Source organism: Symphalangus syndactylus, chromosome 3 (genome assembly GCF_028878055.3).
Source record: "Symphalangus syndactylus isolate Jambi chromosome 3, NHGRI_mSymSyn1-v2.1_pri, whole genome shotgun sequence".
NCBI lineage: Eukaryota > Metazoa > Chordata > Mammalia > Primates > Hylobatidae > Symphalangus > Symphalangus syndactylus.
The window spans coordinates 108,935,691-108,959,159 of NC_072425.2; the positions used below are offsets into that span (position 1 = coordinate 108,935,691).

General features: G+C 34.7%; 1 protein-coding gene across 8 annotated transcripts in view; it reads right to left on the minus strand.

Annotated features, from left to right (window-relative positions):
- Positions 1-23,469, minus strand: part of AKAP9 (A-kinase anchoring protein 9) — a 176,721-nt gene that overhangs the window by 72,261 nt on the left and 80,991 nt on the right. For 4 of the 8 annotated variants that reach the window (XM_063636347.1, XM_063636350.1, XM_063636348.1 and 1 more), the window contains 9 exons: positions 22,843-23,041; positions 17,839-17,935; positions 15,907-15,999; positions 9,655-10,011; positions 7,524-7,748; positions 6,001-6,141; positions 5,419-5,522; positions 4,812-4,907; positions 2,970-3,175 (listed from right to left, as the gene is read on the minus strand). In XM_063636347.1, the coding sequence (XP_063492417.1) occupies positions 2,970-3,175; positions 4,812-4,907; positions 5,419-5,522; positions 6,001-6,141; positions 7,524-7,748; positions 9,655-10,011; positions 15,907-15,999; positions 17,839-17,935; positions 22,843-23,041 (1,518 nt within the window). The remainder of the gene's footprint in view (positions 1-2,969; positions 3,176-4,811; positions 4,908-5,418; positions 5,523-6,000; positions 6,142-7,523; positions 7,749-9,654; positions 10,012-15,906; positions 16,000-17,838; positions 17,936-22,842; positions 23,042-23,469) is intronic. The other 4 variants (XM_055272718.2, XM_055272717.2, XM_063636349.1 and 1 more) reach the window with 2 other exon arrangements.

Below are 23,469 nucleotides of genomic sequence, written 5' to 3' on the forward strand. Positions count from 1 at the left end.
TACACTAAAAAACATAAATCTGTCAAAAGTTTATTTCATTTTTAAAAATAATGCTTCCATTACGTTTATGAAGGAATGTCAGAAAAAATTCTTACATATGGAACACAGTGTTAATATTTTAAAGCCAGTATTTTCTTTCAAGTTTACATAAAAATTAAAAATTTTAAATTATAAATTCTATTAACTCAATATATCCTTAAAGATGCAAGACGGATCCATTAAGTGTCCCCCAGTAATATTAGTGGTTGCTCCAATTTTATTAGTAAGACGATCACACCGCTGCTAAACATAAAAACAGTAAGATGGAGTTAACTAAATAGAAAGTAAATATAACCAATGATACTAATCCTAGCAAAATTATCTCTGCTACAATATTCTATATGCTATATTTCTTAACTGTGGATTTAGCTTTTTCTCTTATCTCACTATTATTCTCAGAATCTGTCAACAGTTAAATAACTAAAATTTTAAAGGCTTTATTAGTTGATTCAAATATATGTAGTGGTTTTAGGCAAAATATTAAGTATTATGACTCTATTTTGCTTTGAATCAGAATAGCAATGACTTCTTCATTAGACTATGAATTGCTGTAAAGCTGAGAGCATAGAGAAATAGCTCAGTAAATGTCTGTAGAATTAAACTCATAAAATTGCTTATAAATGAAAACTATGGTCAGTCGCAGTGGCTTACGCCTGTAACTCTAGCACTTTAGGAGGCCAAGGCTGGTGGATCACTTGAAGTCAGGAGTTCGAAACCAGCCTGGCTAACATAGTGAAACCCTGTCTCTACTAAAAATACAAAAATATTAGCCAGGCATGGTGGCAGGCACCTGTAGTCCCAGCTACTTGGGAGGCTGCGGCAGGAGAATCGCTTGAACTCAGGAGGTGGAGTTTGCAGTGAGCAGAGATTGCGCCACTGCTCCCCAGCCTACACGACAGAGCGAGACTCAAAAGGAAAAAAAAAAAGAAAACCATTACTGTATCTTAAAATAGGATATACATATTTCATCTGTGTTGGAAGATTTAGATACACTTATGCAAGAAAATAGGCTAGTGGATCAGAAGTCTTTTTAGGTCTGCTTTCTCATGGAAAATGAACATAAATATAATCCTCTGTGCTTGAGTTAAATTATCAATTTATTCCTTTTTATGGAGACAGTGCTCTGGAAGTAAGTTCAGTGTCTTTCAAGGTATTTTGTCTGCTGAATACTTTGGCAGCCATATTGAGAAGTATCTAAGAGAAGTGCCAACAACAACAACAACAACAAAAGCACAAAATACATCTGTAATGCACAGAACATTCTCAGAGTGTCTTCTGAATATGGCAGTCAACCTGGTCTAGGTCTTACCAGTAGAACAGCAAAATCCCTCCCTAAATGGTTAAGTGAAACAAGCTTGTGAAACAATTGTTTTTTAAAAAGCATAATTTGATAAACACTTCTACCAGACCAAGAAAATGTTACCTAATTCTTCTCTATAAAGATCCATATGCAGAAATAAAATAGCCGTGACTGAGAGCTTAACCAAGAGTGAAGTTAATTTTAAAAATCCTTCTACCAAGTTTGAAAAGAGTGAATTTGAAAGCAAGGTTTAAAATTCAGTATTATTTCAGCTCTTAATTTACTAAAAGCAATTTTTAAAACTATCTTTGAACTCAGCTGAGGTGTTTAAAAATCAGTTTTATTTGCAATTGCAAATCAAGCTTTTCTCTGTACTTAGAAACACACTACTGGCCAACTTATAATTAGGCAAACCTTCCATAAATGGGATAATTTCTTCTCATTTCTCCACATGAAATTTAACAAACAGAATGCTCTCAAAAATTACAAAAACTGGCATTTTAGGTCTGCCTCTATGGGAGAAGTGCTTGAGTGTGGAATGGTAGTGAACTGCGGGCTTGATCTTCTAAGCCAGGAGTCCAGATCCTATGTTTCTCCATCTCACAAAACTTTTCCCCTCTTTTGATTTCCTCATTTCCCTCTCCTGCAAGGAAAAAGAAATTGAAAAAACAAGAGACAATGGAGTTCAGCAATATGATGGGAAGAAATAGAAAGAAGAGGCCAGGCGTGGTGGCTCACGCCTGTAATCCCAGCACTCTGGGAGGCCAAGCTGGGGAGATCACGTGAGGTCAGGAACTCAAGACCAGCCTGGCTAACATAGTAAAATCCTGTCTCTACTAAAAATACAAAAATTAGCTGGGTGTGGTGGCATGCACCTGTAGTCCCAGCTACTTGAGAGGCTGAGGCAGGAGAATTGCTTGAACCCGGGAGGCAGAAGTTGCAGTGAGCCTAGACTGCGCCACTGCACTCCAGCCTGGGAGACACAGCGAGACTCTGTCTCAAAAAAAAAAAAGAAAGAAACGGAAAGAAGAGCCGAATCCACACAACTGAAGGAAGACAGAGTTACGAAGACAGCTCTGGCATATCAGGACCTAATCTCTTGATCCATATACATTGTGTAATATTTCAACTCACTTTTTCAAAAGGAAGAAAGAATCTAGCAGAGGACAGTCCAAAGATAAGACCAAATCTTGGGTTTCTTATCAAGACTTTCTTCTAACCATTTCAACAGGTACGTGAAACCGGTGCTGGGTTCCTAAAAAGTCTTTATTTCTAATCTTTCCTTAATCTATAGGATGGTTTCAGGATGTCATCCATACCTCACAGATACTGGTAAGAGTCCTGAGTGCTGATGTATAAATTTTATCAGTGGAGAAATGTAACAGCATTCTGGTTTATGTAGGCACTGTGGCAACCCTGGGTAAATATAATGACAACTCTATGATACCCACTTGGTAAATGCTATACAATAATGGTGTTTGAGAAGAGTTGCTCTAATGTATTTCTGTTTGAAGGTCCATTTGCTGGAAAATACTTATTTTCTCTTCTATATTTTCAACATATGGCAAAATGCCTTGAACTCAGCAAGATTTGTTGAAATGATAGTTTCCACAACATAGAAAACTAGTACCTCTTGTATGTTCCTCATGGACACATGACTTTACAGATGCCTCTGCTTCTGACCTCCAAATTAGGCTGGCAGATGACTGGCTTTTACTAGATCTATCTAGAATCCCAAGGACATGGCGACCAATCGTTTCTTCAACAGCTGCTGTTGTCTTTACAACTTCTAAGAGGATCTTCAAAAGTCTATTATTAGCTTTCTGGAGTGCATACCTGCATAGATAAAGAAGCATTGATTAAAATGTTTAGTATTTTTGAAGCAAACACTTTGCTTATGTCCACTAAAAAGTACACTGCAAAATATTTGATTTGAAAAATAACAGATGATCCTTTTTATTAAAATAATACCCAATAGCATCAACAATAAAGCGCTTCTTGTTTTTTATTTGTAACTATATTATAAAATGATTTGTTTTTGTCTGAAAAATTTTGGCCAGTTAGCTTAATCATACCATTTTTTAAAATGTACAGTATTTAATTGACTTGAAAAAAATAACTAAAGTCTTAAGCTAGTAACTAGGTTAAGAGAAAATTTTGGGAGACAAAATTTAAGTTTTAAAAAGTATGGTAGTGCCAAAGCATACGCAACTTATTGAGCTTGCTGCCCATGGTTATACATATGTATTTTGTACATTTAATCTTTCTATATGTTAAACATAAAAACATATTTTAAAACATAATTTTAAAATCACACCAGAAAAAATTATGTGGTAGTATCTGTACAAGTTAATGGTAATGAGCTGAATGTTTAAATTACAAAAAGTAATAGTTAGGCAGAGATCTGTTTTTAAAAAGGTCTGTAATGAAATTCCACTATCTGTCAACACCAGAGGGAGTATCATAGGCTGTTTTTATTACATCTGCTCCAGAGACAGAAATTTCTCAAGTTACACTCACCACACTCATTTAAGTCAGTAGAAGAAACCTGTTTTCAACTAAATAGAATGAATTTGGTGTGTCTCTCTTTTTAAAAAGTAATCCTTATTTAAAAAAATTTGGAAAATACTGCTAACCACTCACCAAAAAACGTCAGCAATCACTATTACAATTTAATGCCTGTATTTCTAGACTTTTCCTCCTGCCTCTTATAAATATACACATATTTTAAAAACAAAAATGAGATCATCCTGAACAAAGTGTTTTTGTACACTCTCTTTTTTGCTTAACATGAACATTCTAGCACGCGAAGAAAGGTACTTCCATAAATGGTGATTCAGAAGATTGCCTGATTAATTTTCTTAAAAATTAAACAACTCTCTTGTCCTAGCAACTCAGTTCAACAAAGGCACACTTTATACATGCAGACAAAATAAAAGATTTTCATGGTAAAGGTCTTCTGCCTTAAGACAGTTTTATCTTTTAGCTTCACACCGTAGGAGCTTGCCAAAAATCAGGCTAAAGGATACCTGTTTCACAGGCACATGACATATCTATTTTAAGACAAGATAATAAATGGAGAAGTTTTCCGTTAGTATTTGTCAAGTGAAAGAGACAGTTCTATTTTTGCACCTAGATCAAGTTCTCTGCTTATATAATCAAAAATACTAAAAATAAAACTAAACTAATTTAGTAGGAAGCCAAGGGTTTTATTTCCTTAACTTGTTTTGAGGTTTTGTTTAAGCCCCAAACCCCAGGACTAGAATAATGTGAAAATATTTCTACTTAAGAGAAATGATTAAAATTAATATCATGGTTTAAAAAAAAGAATACTCATTTTATTGGCACTTACTATAAAAATTCCTAAAAATTAAGTACTGCATAGTTTTCAAAATTTACCAATTAGAGATAAATAATATAAAATAAACAAAGTGTTTATTTTATATTGCCATGGTAACTCTAATTTTCATACACTGTCTTTCTTGTTTGAGTTCCATACTGACTGCGTTCCATACTGATGATCCAATGGGGAAGCCAAAATCTTAGGGGCCAAATTCCTCCATGCAAGCTGAGGAAGGAGGTTAGGAGAACACAAGAGGGTTGACAGTCACAGAAATTGGAAAAGGAGGAAATTAAGAAGTAAATATTAGTTTTAATTTAAAATTAAAGAAATTATTTTCATTTGAACAAAACAAAGTTTAAAATATTGTGCTTAAAAGTCTTTAATACTAACGTAGGATAACTATTCTCACTTAATATTTTACATTTTTATATTAACCTCTACAAAATCAAAGTAAGGAAAAGTTTTGCTAACATCAGGTAATTAACAGTTAAGTATGTGATTAATACCCAATCAAAATTTATATAGAAAAGATTTTTTTTAAATGTTATCTATTTAATGATGAAAAACTGAAAATCCTTTACATACTACACATACATGGATGTGTTTCATATACAGAGAGTATGATGATTTTTAAGACAAAGCATCAATGTACAAGATAAAAATAAGGACAAAGTCTATTACATTGAAACAACCATTTTCATTTACTTTGCACTGAAAAAGTACACATTTTGTATACCTTTCATTAGACAAAATCTCAGGAGGCACATCTTCAGGTTTTCTGTCTAATTCCTTTTCTTTATATGTCTGTTCTTCAACTTCTCCTTGGTTTTCATTTCCATTCTGTTTAAGTTTGTGTAAAGGAAGAGAGGAGAAGACACAAAGAAAACCTGTCATCTTGGAAACAGCATGTCATTCTTCTATATTGGTATGACATAAAATAGAAACCTCTGTGCACAAAATTGATACTGTTTGGTATAATATTTAACTATACTTGAGATTAGTGTTATCAAAAGGATAAAACATTCTCGTACACAATAAAAAATTTTAATGGGTTCAAATTACGCATGCAGTAGTGCAACAATAAAGTTTGTTAGGTTCTCTTTGGTGAAACAATACTTGCTGTTAACAGAATGTCAGATTCAAATTACCTTAAATGAAATGTAAGGCATTTTGACTCCACCTACCTTACACATATGCAGTCACAAATATGTTAAGCTCAGTACCTATAAAATAATACATCTCATACCAACAACAAAGACAAACAAATCCTACTGAATTGGTGATCCATTGCTCCTAGGTGGGGCAAAGTCCATACTACCTGTGTTTGCGTACTGCTGTTGCGCAGCTCACAACACAGCTTCTCTCTTCCAGCTAAAGACAGCTGCTTTAGTGCTTCCAGCTCCTCTAAAAGCACCCTCTCTCTCTCTGAAACCAGGTTTTCATTATCTATGGAGGATCTCTAAATAAGAAAAAAGGTCATGAAAGAATACTGTTTGCGATAGAGAAAAAGGGCAGATATATTAAGCAGATTTCTTTTAACCCCCAGGACCAACAGGCCCTGGTTCTACTTATGATTCATATTCCATCATAAGGGGTTAAAAGTATATACAAAGATCAATGCAAAATTTAAAATATTTTTTTTATTTTTTTTGAGACGGAGTCTTTCTCTGTCCCCCAGGCTGGAGTGCAGTGGCACCATCTCGGCTCACTGCAAGCTCCGCCTCCGGGTTCATGCCATTCTCTTGCCTCAGCCTCCCGAGTAGCTGGGACTACAGGCGCCCGCCAACACGCCTGGCTAATTTTTTGTATTTTTAGTAGAGACGGGGTTTCACCGTGTTAGCCAGGATGGTTAAAATATTTTTTAAAAGCCAATTAAGTCTATATATTCAGGAATTTGTGCAGTTCAATTATTTTTTGTCAATTTTGCATTGAAAATTAAGAAGTTTGAATTCACAAAATGCAATGAAGAAAAGCAAAGTTAATTTTTCCAAATAATGTTTTATGCTCAGCTCCCAATTATCCTATTATTTTATGTTTGAAAGAATACTGTTAATAGTTATCTCTAGATATTTATTATCTCTTTTTAGCTTCAGTTTTCAAAATTAAATTCAATAAATTTGTTTTCATAAGAACTTCTAAATAAATATTTCTTGCTTTTCTGCAATGGTTTTGTGAGTATATTTTATACAGCAGTTGACAAGAATCCAGCTCCCAAATACCAAGAAGTATTTAAATTTAGTCAAGAAAGGGATAAGAATGTTAAATAAATTTGCATTTCTCAAATCAAGAAGAGATGTTTCCCTGGAAAGAGTTCCAGAAGCATACTACTTCCGATTTCCATTCATGATTAAAAAGATGGATTAAAGACAGATAAAGGTAAACCTTCAAGATGCTAATTGGTGGACTCACAAAACTATAAATGAAGATAGTAAAACTGAACGATAGTAACTGCATAATGGAGCACCTCAGCGCAATGTTATTTCCAAAATGTCAAAGTGAGTTTGCTATATATGGCTAATGAAATGATTTAAAAGAAAAAAACAAAACCGTGTAGTCACTTTTCCAGTGCTTGAAAAAGGAGTTAAATAAAATGACAGAAAAGACAACGCCCACTCCAAGGTTGAGATAGGTGTCCCTAACAAGATCTAAAGCTGCTGTCTTAGTATAGAGTGTGTTCCTGATGCTAGATATATGTAATTTATTCAGATTTCAGCAAAAAAAAAAAAAAAAAAAAAAATGGCTACATAAAAAATACTGTTGTTTTAATTGGGGATCTGGTTCAAGATGGTGTTTGGAAAAAAAAAATAACTGGGGAGAGAAAGGGGACTACAAGACCCTTACCTGGGCTAATTGTCTATTAAGTCTCTTAATCTCTTCTTGTAGCTGTTCCTGGTCTTCTCGCTGTCTCTCCATTTGTCGCATATGTGCTTGCCTTAACAATTCTGTTGCCTGTTGATGTTCTTGGTATTGTCGTACAAGTTCCTGCCTCATATCTTCCAACTGTTCTTCATTCAACATTAGTTGTCTAGAAGCATCCATGCTTGACACCGAAATCTCATCAGGAATCTTTAATAGTAAAAAAAAAAAAAAAATTCAACCATAACACATTTTGTAAAAATCTGTCAGCATTAATATTTTAAACAAATACGAAAGCAATTCTATTACTTATCCCATAAAGCATGTAATATTTTATTATTAAACAAAAACATAATTTTTAAAATGGTGTTTTTCTTAATTACAATTCTAAAACAACATAAAGCTACTTTATTATCATGTTATTTTCCAAAAACAAAACAGCTATTTATCAATTAGTTTAGACTTAATCTAATTCTAATAGAAAAAAAAGAACTAAGATACTTAAGATTCCTTCTACTCTTAATGAAGCTATAATGCCATTATTCCTCTTGACATTTTATGAAGGGAAAATAATATCCATGGAATATTTATATTTTAAAATTAAATGTATAAAACATGAGAAACTACCCATTTAATTTACACAGTGGTTATCACAGTACTACAGAGAACTACTGATAAAAAATAATTTTCAATACATTTTATTTTAAAATAAAAGCTTTACATTCCAGAGTCTCACACTCATAAGAAGTCAACTCCTTAATACATTCTATGAGTACATCATTTCCTGGAGAAATGTTACTTATACGAATAATTTTACTTTGAACAGTTGCTGGTAAATTAAAGAGGTCTTGAAGAACACCTAACAAGTTTCGCATTCCATAAAGAGTTGGCAATTTTATTCTATTTATTTATTTTTGAGAGGGAGTCTTGGTGTCACCCAGGCTGGAGTGCAGCGGCACCATCTTGGCTCACTGCAACCTCCACCTCCCCAGTTCAAGTGATTCCTCTGCCTCAGGCTCCCAAGTAGCTGGGATTATAGGCATGCACCGCCATGCCCAGCTAATTTTTGTATTTTTAGTAGAGAGGGGGTTTTACCATGTTGGCTAAGCTGGTCTCGAACTCCTGACCTCAAGTGATCCACCTGCCTCGGCCTCCCAAAGTGCTGGGATTACAGGCATAAGCCACCACACTCGGCCTGGAGTTGGCAATTTTACTTGAATATTAGTCTGAACAAAACATAACCTATCCTGAATATTAATAAAAAATTTTAATTCAGATAATGTTAAAAGAAGTAGGATTTATTACTTTCTGTTAAAGGCAGTGAACAGTTGAGGCACAGACACAGAATAGATCTATTAATAAATAAGTACATAAATCAAGAATTAGGATATAGATAGTAAAATCTTTTAGTCTTCCTAAATAGGTAGCTATTTCCTTGTAATATTGTTATATTTAATTAAGCAAATCTTTTATTCACAGATATTACCAAATTGTAGTATAATTAATCTTGAATTGGTTGAAACAGAATTAATGTACGTACAACTTACAATGGGATTTTACCAGGTACAACATCTTTAAGATAAACAAGAATACTATGAACCAGACTTGTTTTATTTGATACTAATATTAAGTCACTTATCCACATATCTTACAATTAATAAAACACATTAACAGTGTGAACTGGCTGGGCACGGTGGCTCATGCCTGTAATCCCAGCACTTTGGGAGGCTGAGGAGGGTAGATCACAAGGTCAAGAGATTGAGACCATCCTGGCCAACATGGTAAAATCCCATCTCTACTAAAAATACAAAAATTAGCTGGATGTGGTGGCACGCGCATGTAGTCCCAGTTACTCAGGAGGCTGAGGCAGGAGAATTGCTTGAACCTGGGAGGCGGAGGTTGCAGTGAGCCGAGATCGTGCCACTGCACTCCACCCTGGTGACAGAGTGAGACTCAGCCTCAAAAACAAAACAAAACAAAACAACAATGTGAGTCATAAGACTGAATTTGATATTTTCCTCCTCCAAACATTAAGCAGCACTATTGCTAATATTTTTATAGTGAAAGAATTCACAATTTTTAAAAAAGTTTTTTATATTCCAGGAGGCATACTTACAGACTGTCTAACTATAAATGTTTTATCTTTGGAGAACATTTCTTCTGAAATAGTCAGCACACAGTCCTTTGATTCTGGTATATCATGGGGATCATTATTTGATAATAAAATTTCCTTTCCATGTTCTCCTAACTCTTTACTAAGTGGTTTAAATTCTTCTTTAAATTTCACATCCACTGTCTCAAAAGTCTGAAAACCAATTTGATCCTGTGATAATTTCATTTCATTAAAATAATGTTGTTGTTCTTGCTGACACACAGCATGTGCTTGCTTTGATGATGTAGTATTTTCTTTTCCCCCAGATATTCTAGACAGTTCAGTTTGTTGAGCAAATGCTATACTCATTGACACAATAACCTAGAGAAATAAAAGCAAACAATAAAGGATTAGATTTAGAAATATCAGCAGGAATTTAAAAAGCAAGTTACTACTCAAAATTGTATGAACAGAAAAAAGCATGGCCTCATGGTTCTAAACAAAAAGAAATCCTATAATAAAGTAATACCGAGATAGATTCTCTATTTCACAATAAATCTAATGTCAAAGTATTTATTTTACTGCCTGCCACTTTAAATAAAAAGTAAAATGTTTTCTTATTATAACAGCCATAAATGTTCAGTAAAAATTAGAAAATAAAAGCCCTTATATTTCTCTCTTCCAAGAAAAATCACTGTAAACATTTTAGTACTTTCCCAAATCTTCTTATTCTTCTTTAGAGAGATAGATATGAATAGATACAGATATCATTTTCCTATAAAAATGTGATCATATTCTAATACTGTAACCAGTTTTTATAGCTTAACTACAGTAAATATCTCTTCAAGTTAAGAAATAAATACATTTCTATGTAATTTCTAATGGGTTCAAAGTTTCATATTACACAGATGTAGTATAAGTTTATTAAATCAATTCTCTATGTTGGACATTTAGAGTGATTCCACTCTTTTACTATTTTAAATACCAGTGTGATGAAATATTTGTAATTATATAATTGTGCATATCTTTTCTTATTTCCTCAAAACAAATTCCCAGAAGCGGAACACTTAGTTTGTATGACTGGTAAATATGAGTAGACATTTCATTATAATCCAATTTGAGCTTTCACTACAACTATGATCCTGAATCCCTGCTTATTCTAGCCTCCCATCCCACCCCAGCACAGGTACTTCGGAATTCTGACTAGTAGTTTTGGCTCTGACAAGTCCTTACACCTTTGAGAACCAACTGCATCAGTAACTTTAAGTCCTTTTTCCATAGATAATTTGTAATGAAGGAAGGCTGGCTGTAATAAACCCAGAATAAAGTATGCCTGGGATTAGAAATATTTGTACTTACTGATCTGCAGCATTATTTTCCTTGCTGGTCCAGGTCATATAACTGAACTTTAGGTTTTAATTTCCTGTCCTGAATGTGATTCACCTATCTGGGGTCCTGATTCCCACCTGATTCCTGTGCTCGCCTCCTTTGGAGTAATTTGACTCAAAAACACAAAGCAAATAAATCATTGAAGCTGGGGTTCAAAATCCTATAGTCTTGCCTAAGCTCACTTTCTAAAAGGTAACATTATACTATTCCACATCTAAATGAGTCTGTCCAGAAGTATAATGCTAAAACTGACTTAAGAGGAATAATTATAATACCAGTAGCCAAGGCAGAGAAAATTCAAGTGCTGTAACATTAGGAACCACATCAAAGGTCACATATTTAATAAATGTTAGGGCAGAAATTTGAATCAAAATGTGTCTATACAGAGCTCAAGCACCTTAAACATTGTATGTCATCCTGTTTCTTCCCAGATAATCCTGGTACTATATCTCACCTATCAAATTGGACCTCTGGGTGCCTATGCTAGCTCAGAAAGAACCGGGGTTTGGTAACAACAATGTCATCTGGAACATATACCCATTACAGCAAAATGTCAAAAGATAAAGATAATTAAAAATAATTAACTAGACAATACAACTTAACAAAACATATCTTTAACCTTCTCTAACTAGTGATCAAAACCTTATGACTGGGTTTTGCTTTAATTTCCTGTCTTGAACCTGATCTCCCTCTGTCTCTTCATACTGAATATGTTGAGAATGTAACACGGAAAAAAAGGATTAAAAATGTGAAAGAGAAGAACAGAGATACGAAGGATAGAGAATGGTCAACCAACATCTAATTAGAGTTCTAGGAGGATATAATAGAGAACAATGGAAAGGAACTATTTCACGAGATAATGGCTGAGAATATTTATAGAAGACACCACTGCCAAGATTCAAGATAATCAATGAATTATAATAAAAACAAATACCTCATCTCTACAAAAATATTTGTAGCTGGGTGTGGTGAGCTACTCCAGGGACTGAGGTGAGAGGATTGCATGAGCTCAGGAGTGCAAGGCTACAGTGAGCTATGATCACACCACTGCACTCCAGCCTGGCTGACAGACCCATCTCTTAAAAAAAAAAAGGAGAAAAGAGAACACCAAAATCAAAAAGATCTTAAATGTTTCCAAAGAAAAAAGACATATTACCCACAAGGGAACAACAAAGTGACAAGGACCTTGTCGGCAGAAACAAGAAATCAGAAAACACTGGAATGCTACCTTCAAAGTTCTGGCATAAAAATAACTGTTAACCAGGTTCAAACAGTCAACAAAACAAACTGTTATGGATAAAAACACAATAAAGACATAAAATAAAGACAACTAAAAAACATAGTTTACTCCCAATAGATAATCAATAATAAAAAAAAAAAGGATGGCCTAAGATGCAAAAAGGATTAAAGCATAAACATCCTTTTTAAAAAAATATGTGGGTAAATTGAAATACTGATGCTATAAGGCAATAATCGCATCTGAATTGTGGAATAAGAAAACACAAAGACTGTGCTTCCAGGCAACATAAAATAAGCCCACTACAGCCTGCTTCTCCCACTGATTACCTAAAAACTGAGCACAATACAAAACAACTAAAGAATTCTGAAGAGTAAACAATGACTAGGAGACTGCAGAGGGAAGTCAAAACTTAGGTGATTTGTATGGGAAAGAAGAAACAGGATTTTTAGTCTGAACCTAACTGGGCCGACTGCCTATTTTTTAAAAAAAATTCACATTCTTCAAAGAATTATAATAACATCCAGAGCATATAAAACATAAAATACAAAACATTTAATATACAATTCAAAATTAGATAACATAAAATTCGTTGTATGTCGAACTCATTGTCAGCTCACCTGTTCTAAAAGAAATGCTAGAGGAAGGTTTTTAGGCTAAAGAAAAATGGCACCAGAGGGAAATCTGAAATTTAAATAACAGCAAAACACACACTCTTTTCAAGTACACACGGAGCTTTCACCCAGAAAAGACCATATTTTGGGCAGCAAATTTAAAAGAACTGAAATTATATGAGATATTTTGCCAGACCACAAAGAAACTTAAAAATTAATTAAGTTAATCAACCATGGGAAGCTATCTGAAAATCATAAAAATGTGGAAATTAGTACATTTCTAAATAACCCATGAATCAAAGAGGAAGTCACAGGGGAAATAATATATTTGGATTGAATGAAAATTTGCAGAATGCAGCTTTAAACATTGCTTACAAGGAAGCATTGCTATACTTACAAGCCATAATGTTTAAAGCTGTAATGCTATGCTTTTGAGTATAGCATTAAATGCATACATTAGAAAAGAAATTCCTTTTAGAAAAGCAGAAGAAGAGCAAATTAAGTCCAAAGCAAGCAGAAAAAGGATATCAAAAAGATACGGGTAGCAATTGAAAATAAAAACAAAAACAATAAAAACAACAATGAAACAAAAAGCTGAATCCTTAATATTATCAATACAATCAATAAACCTCTAGCCAATCTGACAAAAAGGTGAGAAATAGGGATAACACTACAGATTCCACAGACATTAAATGATAAAAGAATATTACAGGTGGGGCATGGTGGCTAATACCTGTAATCCCAGTACTTTGGGAGGCCGAGGTGGGTGGATCACTTGAGGTCAGGAGTTACAGCCAACATGATCAAACCCAATCTCTACTAAAAAAAAACCCACAAAAATTAGCTGGGTGTGGTGGTGCGTGCCTGCAATCCCAGCTACTTGAGAGGCTGAGGCAGAAGAATCACTTGAATCCAGAGGCAGAGATTGCAGTGAGCTGAGATTTTGCCACTGCACTATGGCCTGGGCAAGAGTGAAGTTCTTGACCAGCCTGGAGTTCAAGACCAGCCTGGCCAACATGGCAAAACCCTGTCTCTACAAAAAAATTAGCTGGGGTGGTGGTGCACACCTGTAGTACCAGCTACTTGGGAGGCTCAGGTGGGAGGATGGCTTGAGCCCAGGAGTTGGAGGTTGCAGTGAGCAGAGATTGCGCCACTGTACTCCAGCCTGGGCGACAGAGCCAGACTCTGTCTCCAAAAAAAAAAGAAAAGAAAAATGGTTCTCAATCTTCTTCTATCATATCTGAGGGGTACAGAGTACAGCATAATCCTATCGGTACTGGTGACTAATATCAACAATCTATATTATTCTAGGACCAAGCTGGGCCATCAAATGTAATCTCTTGGACCACAGTATCTTGGCTGCATTTAGAAGAGTCTTTTTTTTTTTTCATACTTAAGTTTCAGGGTACATGTGCACAACGTGCAGGTCTGTTACATCACTGACCAGTACTTTGGTGCTCTGCTATCAGCTTGAGTGAGTAATGCTTTATAAAACATCATCTTATTACCACCATTATCACAGTAATAAGACTACTTTTAAAATAATATTTATGAGTCTTTACTATGTATCAACTCATTTGCTAACTGTTCTATATGAATTAACTCATTGAATCCTTATAACAATTGCTACTAAGCCAATTTCCTCTTTCAACATATAAAACGCTGAGATTCACAAGTTAAGTAACTTTCCTAAGGTCACAAATCTAGTAAACCAAAAGAACAAGAATTTAAAGTATGGTATATCCAATACCAAACCTCATGTTAATTACTATACCCTGATACACCATTCCATTTGATAAATTTGTGTAAGAGCTACATGCAAGGGAAAACTTGCATTCCTCCAAGAACTAGACATTGAAAGCTATTAAAAAAATGATAGTGTTTCACTTTTCACTTTAGACATAATAAGTGAATAAGTCCTTACAGCCCAGATATTTCCTTAGGTCTTGACTTCCTCATCTAATTTATGTTTTTCCTAATTCCTTATATATTTCCTTTATATCCTACCAATCAATCCTACCCCTTTAAAATGCACATATTCCACTGGGATTGTTATATTAAGACAGTTGAAATATTATAAAAAATAAGCAAACTCATAATTCAATAGTTCCCATATATATATATATTTTTTCTTTTTTTTTTGAGATGGAGTTTCGCTTTTGTTGGCCAGGCTGGAGTGCAATGGTGCAATCTCAGCTCACCACAACCTCTGCCTCCCGGGTTCAACTGATTCTCCTGCCTCAGCCTCCTGAACAGCTGCTATTACAGACATGCGCCACCATGCCTGGCTAATTTTGTATTTTTAGTAGAGCCAGGGTTTCTCCATGTTGGTCAAGCTGGTCTCAAACTCCTGAACTCAGGTGATCCGCCCGCCTCGGCCTCCCAAAGTGGTGGGATTACAGGCATGAGCCACCGCACCCTGCCAGTTCCAATATTAAAAGCCAATCAGGTATACACGTTTTGAAAAGGAATACAAAGACAAAACAAATGGAACCATAATGTTACACTAGGGTATATGGCTAATATTAAAGAATGACTCTGGACACAGCAGATAAGCAGAGATGAGCAAAACTCACATTGATAAACTCCTTCACTTAGCCAGGAGCTAATTAATACTCAGTGATAATCCTCCCTTAGTATCTGTAGTCATTACCTAATAAAACTTCTCTGATTGGAAATAGATACAGATAATATATACAGAGGACCAACCACTTTCTCTTTCTTTTCCTATCTTCTCCCCAACTTTTAAGGAAGACCAAACTTCTTCACAAGGCAACAAATACACAGACTTGTTTTGGCATCCTGAAAAGCTTCTAATTACTAGTCTACATCAAGAAGAATGCTCTTCTCAAATAAAAATTCACAAGATATTTTGTTTAAAGGCAACTATAATTGATATTATCCAACCACTTAAAGACGAACTATATATGAAACTTATAAAAATAAAGTACATACCATCAATAAAATCTATGTTATTTTTGAAGGCTCAAAGGGAATATAAACCAAGATAATCTTCCAGATAAGCTATAAGCTTACCTTAGCTACTTCTTCTTCTAATTGTTCTTGGTATTGTTTTTCAAGCAACTTAATGGTATTTGTTTCCTCTTTCACTCCAAATTCACCAGAAAACTACATTTAAAAGCAAAATATCACATTTATTTACATTAATTATACACCACTTATTTTTAAACTTCTACCTCAAAATCTCCCCAAAGTATCAGTATTTTTAGAAAAGTTCTACGTACTTTCAGCAAAAAATAAATTTTAATTCTCTCAATTAAAAACAATTCTAGTAAATAATTTGGCCGGGCGCCGTGGCTCACGCTTGTAATCCCAGCACTTTGGGAGGCCGAGGCAGGCGGATCACGAGGTCAGGAGATCGAGACCACGGTGAAACCCCGTCTCTACTAAAAATACAAAAAAATTAGCCGGGCGTGGTGGCGGGTGCCTGTAGTCCCAGCTACTCGGAGAGGCTGAGGCAGGAGAATGGCGTGAACCCAGGAGGTGGAGCTTGCAGTGAGCCGAGATTGCGCCACTGCACTCCAGCCTGGGCGACAGAGCGAGACTCTGTCTCAAAAAAACAAAACAAAACAAAACAAAAACAATTCTAGTAAATAATTCTACTACATAATTATACTTACTACTGTGAACTTAACAAAGATGCAAAGAGAAATATGTTTACATATTTATAAACGCCAACGTACAGTTCTAGAGTGGGAAAAGGATACTTAAATACAACTAATAAAATATATATGTGTGTACATATTTTCTTTTAAGTAAAATGTTAAACAGTGGCTATCTTTGTTCATAAAATTACAAGCAAATTTTCTTTTCTTCTTGGTACTTATTAATACTATAACTTTCTACAAATACAAATTACTTTTATCAACAGAAAAAACCATAAACTTTTAAAAAATATAAATATGTTCTCAGTATGAAAGTATTTATTTACCAATCATCATGATATGGGATGAGTACAGCAGAATCAAGGATGTGTCTACCATCTTTCCTCTGTATACTGAGCAAGGAAGAACGATGATTTTAATTTTTTCTAAGACTTAAGAGCTAAAAATCTACTGAGTGAAGACCAGGGTTTGGCAGCTGCAGGTCTGAGAAAGTTGCAGGTGTGAGAAATTTAGAATAACACAATGTTGAGCAGAGGCAGGGGGTGGTTTAGTTAGATGGCATGCACTTTAAAAGATGTGGAACTTTTTTATCTACCATATGGACCTTATTGGAATAGGCCTAATCTATTATCCCAGCCATATTGTCTTGGATTCTGGGGATTCCTAAACCTTTTTTTTTTTTTTTTTTTGTGACAGAGTCTCGTTCTGTCACCCAGGCTGGAGTGCAGTGGCGCAATCTCAGCTCACTGCAACCTCTGCCTCCCAGGTTCAAGTGATTCTCCTGCCTCAGCCTCCTGAGCAGCTGAGACTACAGGTGAGTGCCACCACGCTCAGCTAATTTTTTGTATTTTTAGTAGAGATGGGGTTTCACCATGCTAGCCAGGCTGGTCTTGATCTCCTGACCTCATGATCCACACGCCTCGGTCTTCCAAAGTGCTGGGATTACAGGCGTGAGCCATTGCACCTGGCCCCTAAACACTTTTCTAGAGATGGCCTGGTCCAACTTCCCATGCTGGGAAGACAAAGCTTTGTTGACTAGGGCACTGAAACTAGTCTGTACATAGCCCACATGTTATAAAAACAAGATAAATCTTAAACTATAACATATTTAAGGGAAATATAACCCCTCAAACTTAACTTCCTCTGTGTTTTACCTATGCTATATAAATAGATTAAATTTCTTTACATGTGTATTCTGAGTTTTCTATATAAGGTATTATCCTCATATTTATTATGCTTACTTCTCAGCAACTATTTATTAGATAGTAAACCAGACATAAAAATGATAGCAGAAAAATCAGTGTATATAACAGTTAAAAGATAAAAATTAAAAATATAATACCTCTATTGTACCATCAATATTCTTTTTCACACAACTTCCAGGGTACATTGTTCTCTGTGCATCAGATTCTGTAATTACCACCGAATCAACAGGTAAGCTGAATATAAATAAAAAAAGTTAAAGAATTAGAGTTGTATATGTGCTTTAGTGTTCATCCAAAATCTACACTACACATAAAATGTGTAATGGGGCATGGGAGACAAAAATGAGTCAAGGGTTACAGGTATTGTAAGTTACATTATATTTTTGACTAATATTTCCACTTAAAAGAACACAATTGAATAACAGTATTTTAACAGATGATCAACTGAATTTTATGTCATTTTACACTACAAATGTATGATATGGAACTATAAGTACTAACTGTTTCTTTGGACAGATGGGGTCTCACTATGTTACACAGGTTGATCTCAAACTCCTGGCCTCAAGTGATCCTCCTGCCTCAGCCTCCAAATGTGCTGGTATTACAGACATGAGCCACTGTGCTTGGCCAGTACTAACATTTTTTTTTAAAGTTATCTAAGATATATTAGTGACTTTAAAAAAGTTTGTAAAATCTCACTTTTATGAGAAACTTCTTTTAACATACATATGTATATTTGGATACAAAAAGTTTGATTTTCTTCCTATGTATACACATCGAAAGTAACAATGTTTACCTCTAGTGGAACTCAGTCAGGAGCAGTGGTGGTAAAGAGAAGAATCTCAATTTACAAATATTCACTTTCAGACTTTTTTGTTTTATCTGTTGGTATTCACATCTGTATTGTGTAGTTTTCACATGCATTCATTATTAAAAAAAATTTTTTTTCTTAAAACCCTTAACTTAGGTCATAAAAACTAAGGTTAAGATCAGCATTTAGGAACCATGGGAAAAAAATAAAAGGAGCAAATCATAATTTTCATTTCTGGCAAATATAATTTTCCACACCCATTTTCATGTGCAACTATGCTGCTTTCTTAGTTTGACCCTCCTCTTGTCCACATATCCTTCTTTCTCCTATTCTTTTCTACCCTAAATTCTGTCCAAAATTGGCCAAAGTTGTCATCATCCCATTTCATAACTTATATAACTAAACCCCTAATGATGGCCATTTGATTGCTTCCAATTGTTCACCATTACAAACAATGCTATAATACAGATCTTCACAAACGTATCTTGGCACACTTCCATGGATGTTTCTATATGATAAAATCTTATAAGTAATTGTTAAGCTTAATATTTAATGTTTTAATACAGGGCCATATTCCAAAAAGTTTTATTAATTTTGTTCTCATAATAGTATCATTTAAATATTTTCTTAAAACTTCAGCAATCAGGGCTCATAACAATTGTAAAACTTTGCTAGAATATGTATGTCTTTATTTTTGAGAAGACATTTTCTTTCAAATGCTATTGGCCATTTAGGTTTTTCCTGCTGTGAACTGCCTTCTCATGTTCTATGACCATCCCATGCTTCTAAAAACTCGTTCCCTTCTCTTTCTTCTCTGCCCTTTCCTGCTTCTTCTTTATTACTATTTTGTCTCTCTTTTCCTCACTGTCCCTTATATATACTCCTCTGATCCTTGGCTTTATGTCTTGGATCTTACTTTCACAGCCTAGAAAATCCTCCTGATTATCTATCCGGTCATTATGATCTAAACTCCAAAAAGTACTACTTAGCCCACAATGACTTCATTCTTTAAGCTTTATGGTATTTGAAAGTGTTTACTCCAAACTGAAAAAAATAGTCTGGCGTAAACTTAATTCATTGTTCCCCTCTTGCAATTAAGCTCCTACTATCTGCAACCCCTGTTGATTTTCCTATTTATATGATGTACCTTCATTTTCCATACTCCCTAGGCTCAAGCAACACAGAATTCTCTTTGTTTTTTCCCCTCTGCTTTGTTTCCAACATTCCTTCCATTGCAATGTCTAAATATTCATCCTTCATTTCCATTTTGCTGTTATTACTCTAATAGGCAGTATTACAGATGTGCAGTGAAAAATGCGGCAAAGACATGGGTTTAAATTCCAGCATTTTAGTTATATCACTATGTTATATTCCCCAATCATTACCTTCGAAAAATTATTTTGCAAGTAATTATTATTTCAGTGATTACACTGAAGTCCCTGGAAGGAAATAGCCACTTTACATAAACCTCGAATTCTACCTCCAGGGTATCCAGCTAAGGCACTTCTCAGTTACTGTTTCATTTAATCCTCACAATCTTAAGGGTAATTATTATTATCCTTATTATTATTTAGAAATGTTTAAATAATCTGTCCAAGATCATATAGCCAGTAAAAGGTCAAATCAGGGTCAAATACAGATCTGTCTGACTAAAACCCATGATCTTTCCAACCTCACAGTGTTTCTCTTAGAGGTTTCTAGTATGAAATCACCAAATATTTGTTGAAAGAATGACTCAATTATTTTTCTTAACTATTTCAAGTCTACCCATAGGGAACAGTATACTGTATTCAAAATGTGTTACAGTTGTGTCCAAAATATGTGATGCTATTTACAAAAAATAATTTTGACCCATTACTATTAGTAAGAATGAGGATGGTGGCGAGTAAAACTCTTTTTCGTAGGCGTGCAGGGAGCAAACGAATGGTTTTCATTCAAAGCCATTGTCAACACATTTCCACGGAGTATTATAGAAACTCTGAGAGGCTGGTGAGCTGGCAGAAGCCCAAATGTAGGAATAACAATGTAAGCCTATGTTTCCAGAAGCCTCTCTTTTCTTCATGCTTTGGACAGAAAGCATCACTAATTAAAGGAAGGTTACTTGAAATACTGTTTATTACAAAGTTCTTCCTAATTACCTATTTTGTTTCATATCAGAAAGCAGTGGTTTCCAAATGTCAATCTATGGGTTCCGTGCCTCCAAATTATACTGTTAAAAACACAGATTTCTAAGTTCCATCTCAAAGCTATTGAGTATGACTCTCCAAATTATAATTCAGTGATCTTTCATTGTAAGTATTTTAAAAAATTATATTAAAGTTCAAAAACCTCCACTATTTCTGATGTATGGTCATGTTTAGAAACCACCAATCTCAAAGAAAATGGAGGCTTTATAAGGCTAAGCCCAATACCAAGCAAATAATTCCAAAGCCCATATGTAGGTTTCAAATAAAAAAGAGTAACGACTAGTTCCAAACAAGCAGACATTCAATATTTCGTCCACTATCCAAAAAAACTGTGTGGAGGTTTTACTAGCAAATGCCTAGGAAGACATCAGTGTTAGAATAGCAGAGCCAGCCACAGTTAGAATAAATCTCTGAGGGTTTTACGGAGCTAGTTATATACTATAGCATACTTCCCAACTAAATTATAAACTGTTCATTCATTAAACAAATAATTTATTGAGTACCTATTATGTGCAGGGAATTATCTTAGGTGTTTGTGATATATCACTGACCTAAATGGAAAAAGAGCCCCACCCTTATAAAGCTTAAAGTCTTTCACCAGAGACGAGCAATAAACAAAATAAAAATGAATCTACCCCCTCCAAATTTACATATATTTGGTTATATATATATATATATACACACACACACACACACATAATATATATATATATATATATATATCTATCTTTTTAGGCAGAGTCTTGCTCTGTCATCCAGGCTGGAGTGCAGTGGTGCAAATTCAGCTCACTGCAACCTCCGCTTCCTATGTTCAAGTGATTCTCGTGCCTCAGCCTCCTGAGTAGCTGGGATTACAGGTGCGTGCCACCATGCCTGGCTAATTTTTGTATTTTTAGTAGAGATGGAGTTTTGCCATATTGGCCAGGCTGGTCTCGAACTCCTAACCTCAGGTAATCTGCCTGCCTCAGCCTCCCAAAATGCTGGAATTACAGGCATGAGCCACCACGACCAACCTAGTTATATATATAATATATATTATATAAAATATGCATAATGTATACATATATATAAATAGACAATATTAAGTAACATAGAAAAAATAAAGTAGAGAAATAGGAATCAGCATTCTAGGAGACAATTTTAATTTACACAGAATGGTTAAGAAAAGCCTCATGAGAACATGACACTTGAGTAATGATCCAAAGGAGGTGAGAGTGTTGGCCAGGCATGTATCTGGAGGAAGACCATTCTAGGTAGAAAGAACAGCCAATGAGAAGTCCCTAAAGCAGAAGCACACTGATAATGCTTGTTTGAGGACCCCAAGATACTGGTCACAGATACTGGTGACAGATATCTTGGGGTCAGAAGACAGTGACAGACAAGTCAGTAGGAGATTAAAAATAAGAAAAGTAATGGGTACTCATCATGTAGGACAGAAGAGCTTTGGAATGATATCATCTATTTTAAATTTTAAAAGCAAGATTCTGGCACCTGCTTTAACTATGTCGAGAATAGACTTTAGGGAGGAGTTAGGGTAATCCAGTTGAGACAAAAGGATGGCAGAGACCAGCAAGGTTTTAAGGAGTGGTACAGTTTGCATATATTTTTGAAGGTGTAGAAAATAGGATGTCTTGATAGACTAGAAGAGAGGTATAAGAGAAAGAGGAGGAACGACAGAGGGATATAGCTGCAGAAGGAGCAAATTTTGAGAAGATCCAGAGTTCTACTTTGGACGTGGTGAATTTGAACATGAGACAATAAAGTGGAGGAAACCCTGCCATGACTGGAATGATCCTATCTTATATTCCTTAAGTATTCACCATATCAAAGTAGCAAAGACTAGGTACAGAATAAACTGCAAATATGTGCGCATTGCCAATTTAATTAAGCAGATTAACAACAACCAACATCTTTATAATGTAAAAATTTAAGTAAAATTCCTATGTCTTTGGTTTACATCAACATTTTTTCAGGCATTTCAAAGATATAGAATGATCTCTTGCTCTTCTTTCTAAAAAATGCTACATCCTATCTCTTTCTAGCAACTTTGCTTAAGTTACTTTTTAAAATAACCATTCTGGAGGATACTATAATTGTTACAAAGCTACAAATACTGTTGAATGAAGCTATAAGCAGATGAATACCTTGGCGGAACTGTGGACTCACTAACAGCTTGAAGCCTCTTCTGTAAACAGTGGATCTCTGCCACATAGTTTTGTTCAGTTTCTTTCAATTGTTGCTGCAAAGAGGATATGAGGCTTTCTAATTCTTGAACTTGTTCTTCAAGTTGTTTAGTTTTTTCAAGATCTTGCAGAGAAGATAACTTGCTTTTATGATTGACATCTATGTTATATAAAGAGACAAAAAATGCACATTTCAATATAAGTTTCTTAGTGAAATAGCACAATCACTGTGTACAGAAAATATTAATTCTTTTTTGAAAAAGTATGTTTTTAGTGGTAATAACTCTGGTTTCAATTTAAACTCATTCTGATGAAAACAAGAAACATAAATAGTACAATTCAAGATGATCTTTTAGATCCTCATGCTGTAGTACTCCTAAATCCAACATTTTGTATCTTTAAAATTTAAAACAATTTAGAATCACAGAACATAAGAAGGGGGAAAGGACCAAATAGATAAGTAGTCCAAATCTTTCATTTTAAGGATGAAAAAATTGAGATCAGAGAGGCTACAGTGAAATGCCAAAGGTCACTACGTTAGCTCACATTTTAAAGTAAAAAAGCAAATTACTCAATATTTGGTATAAA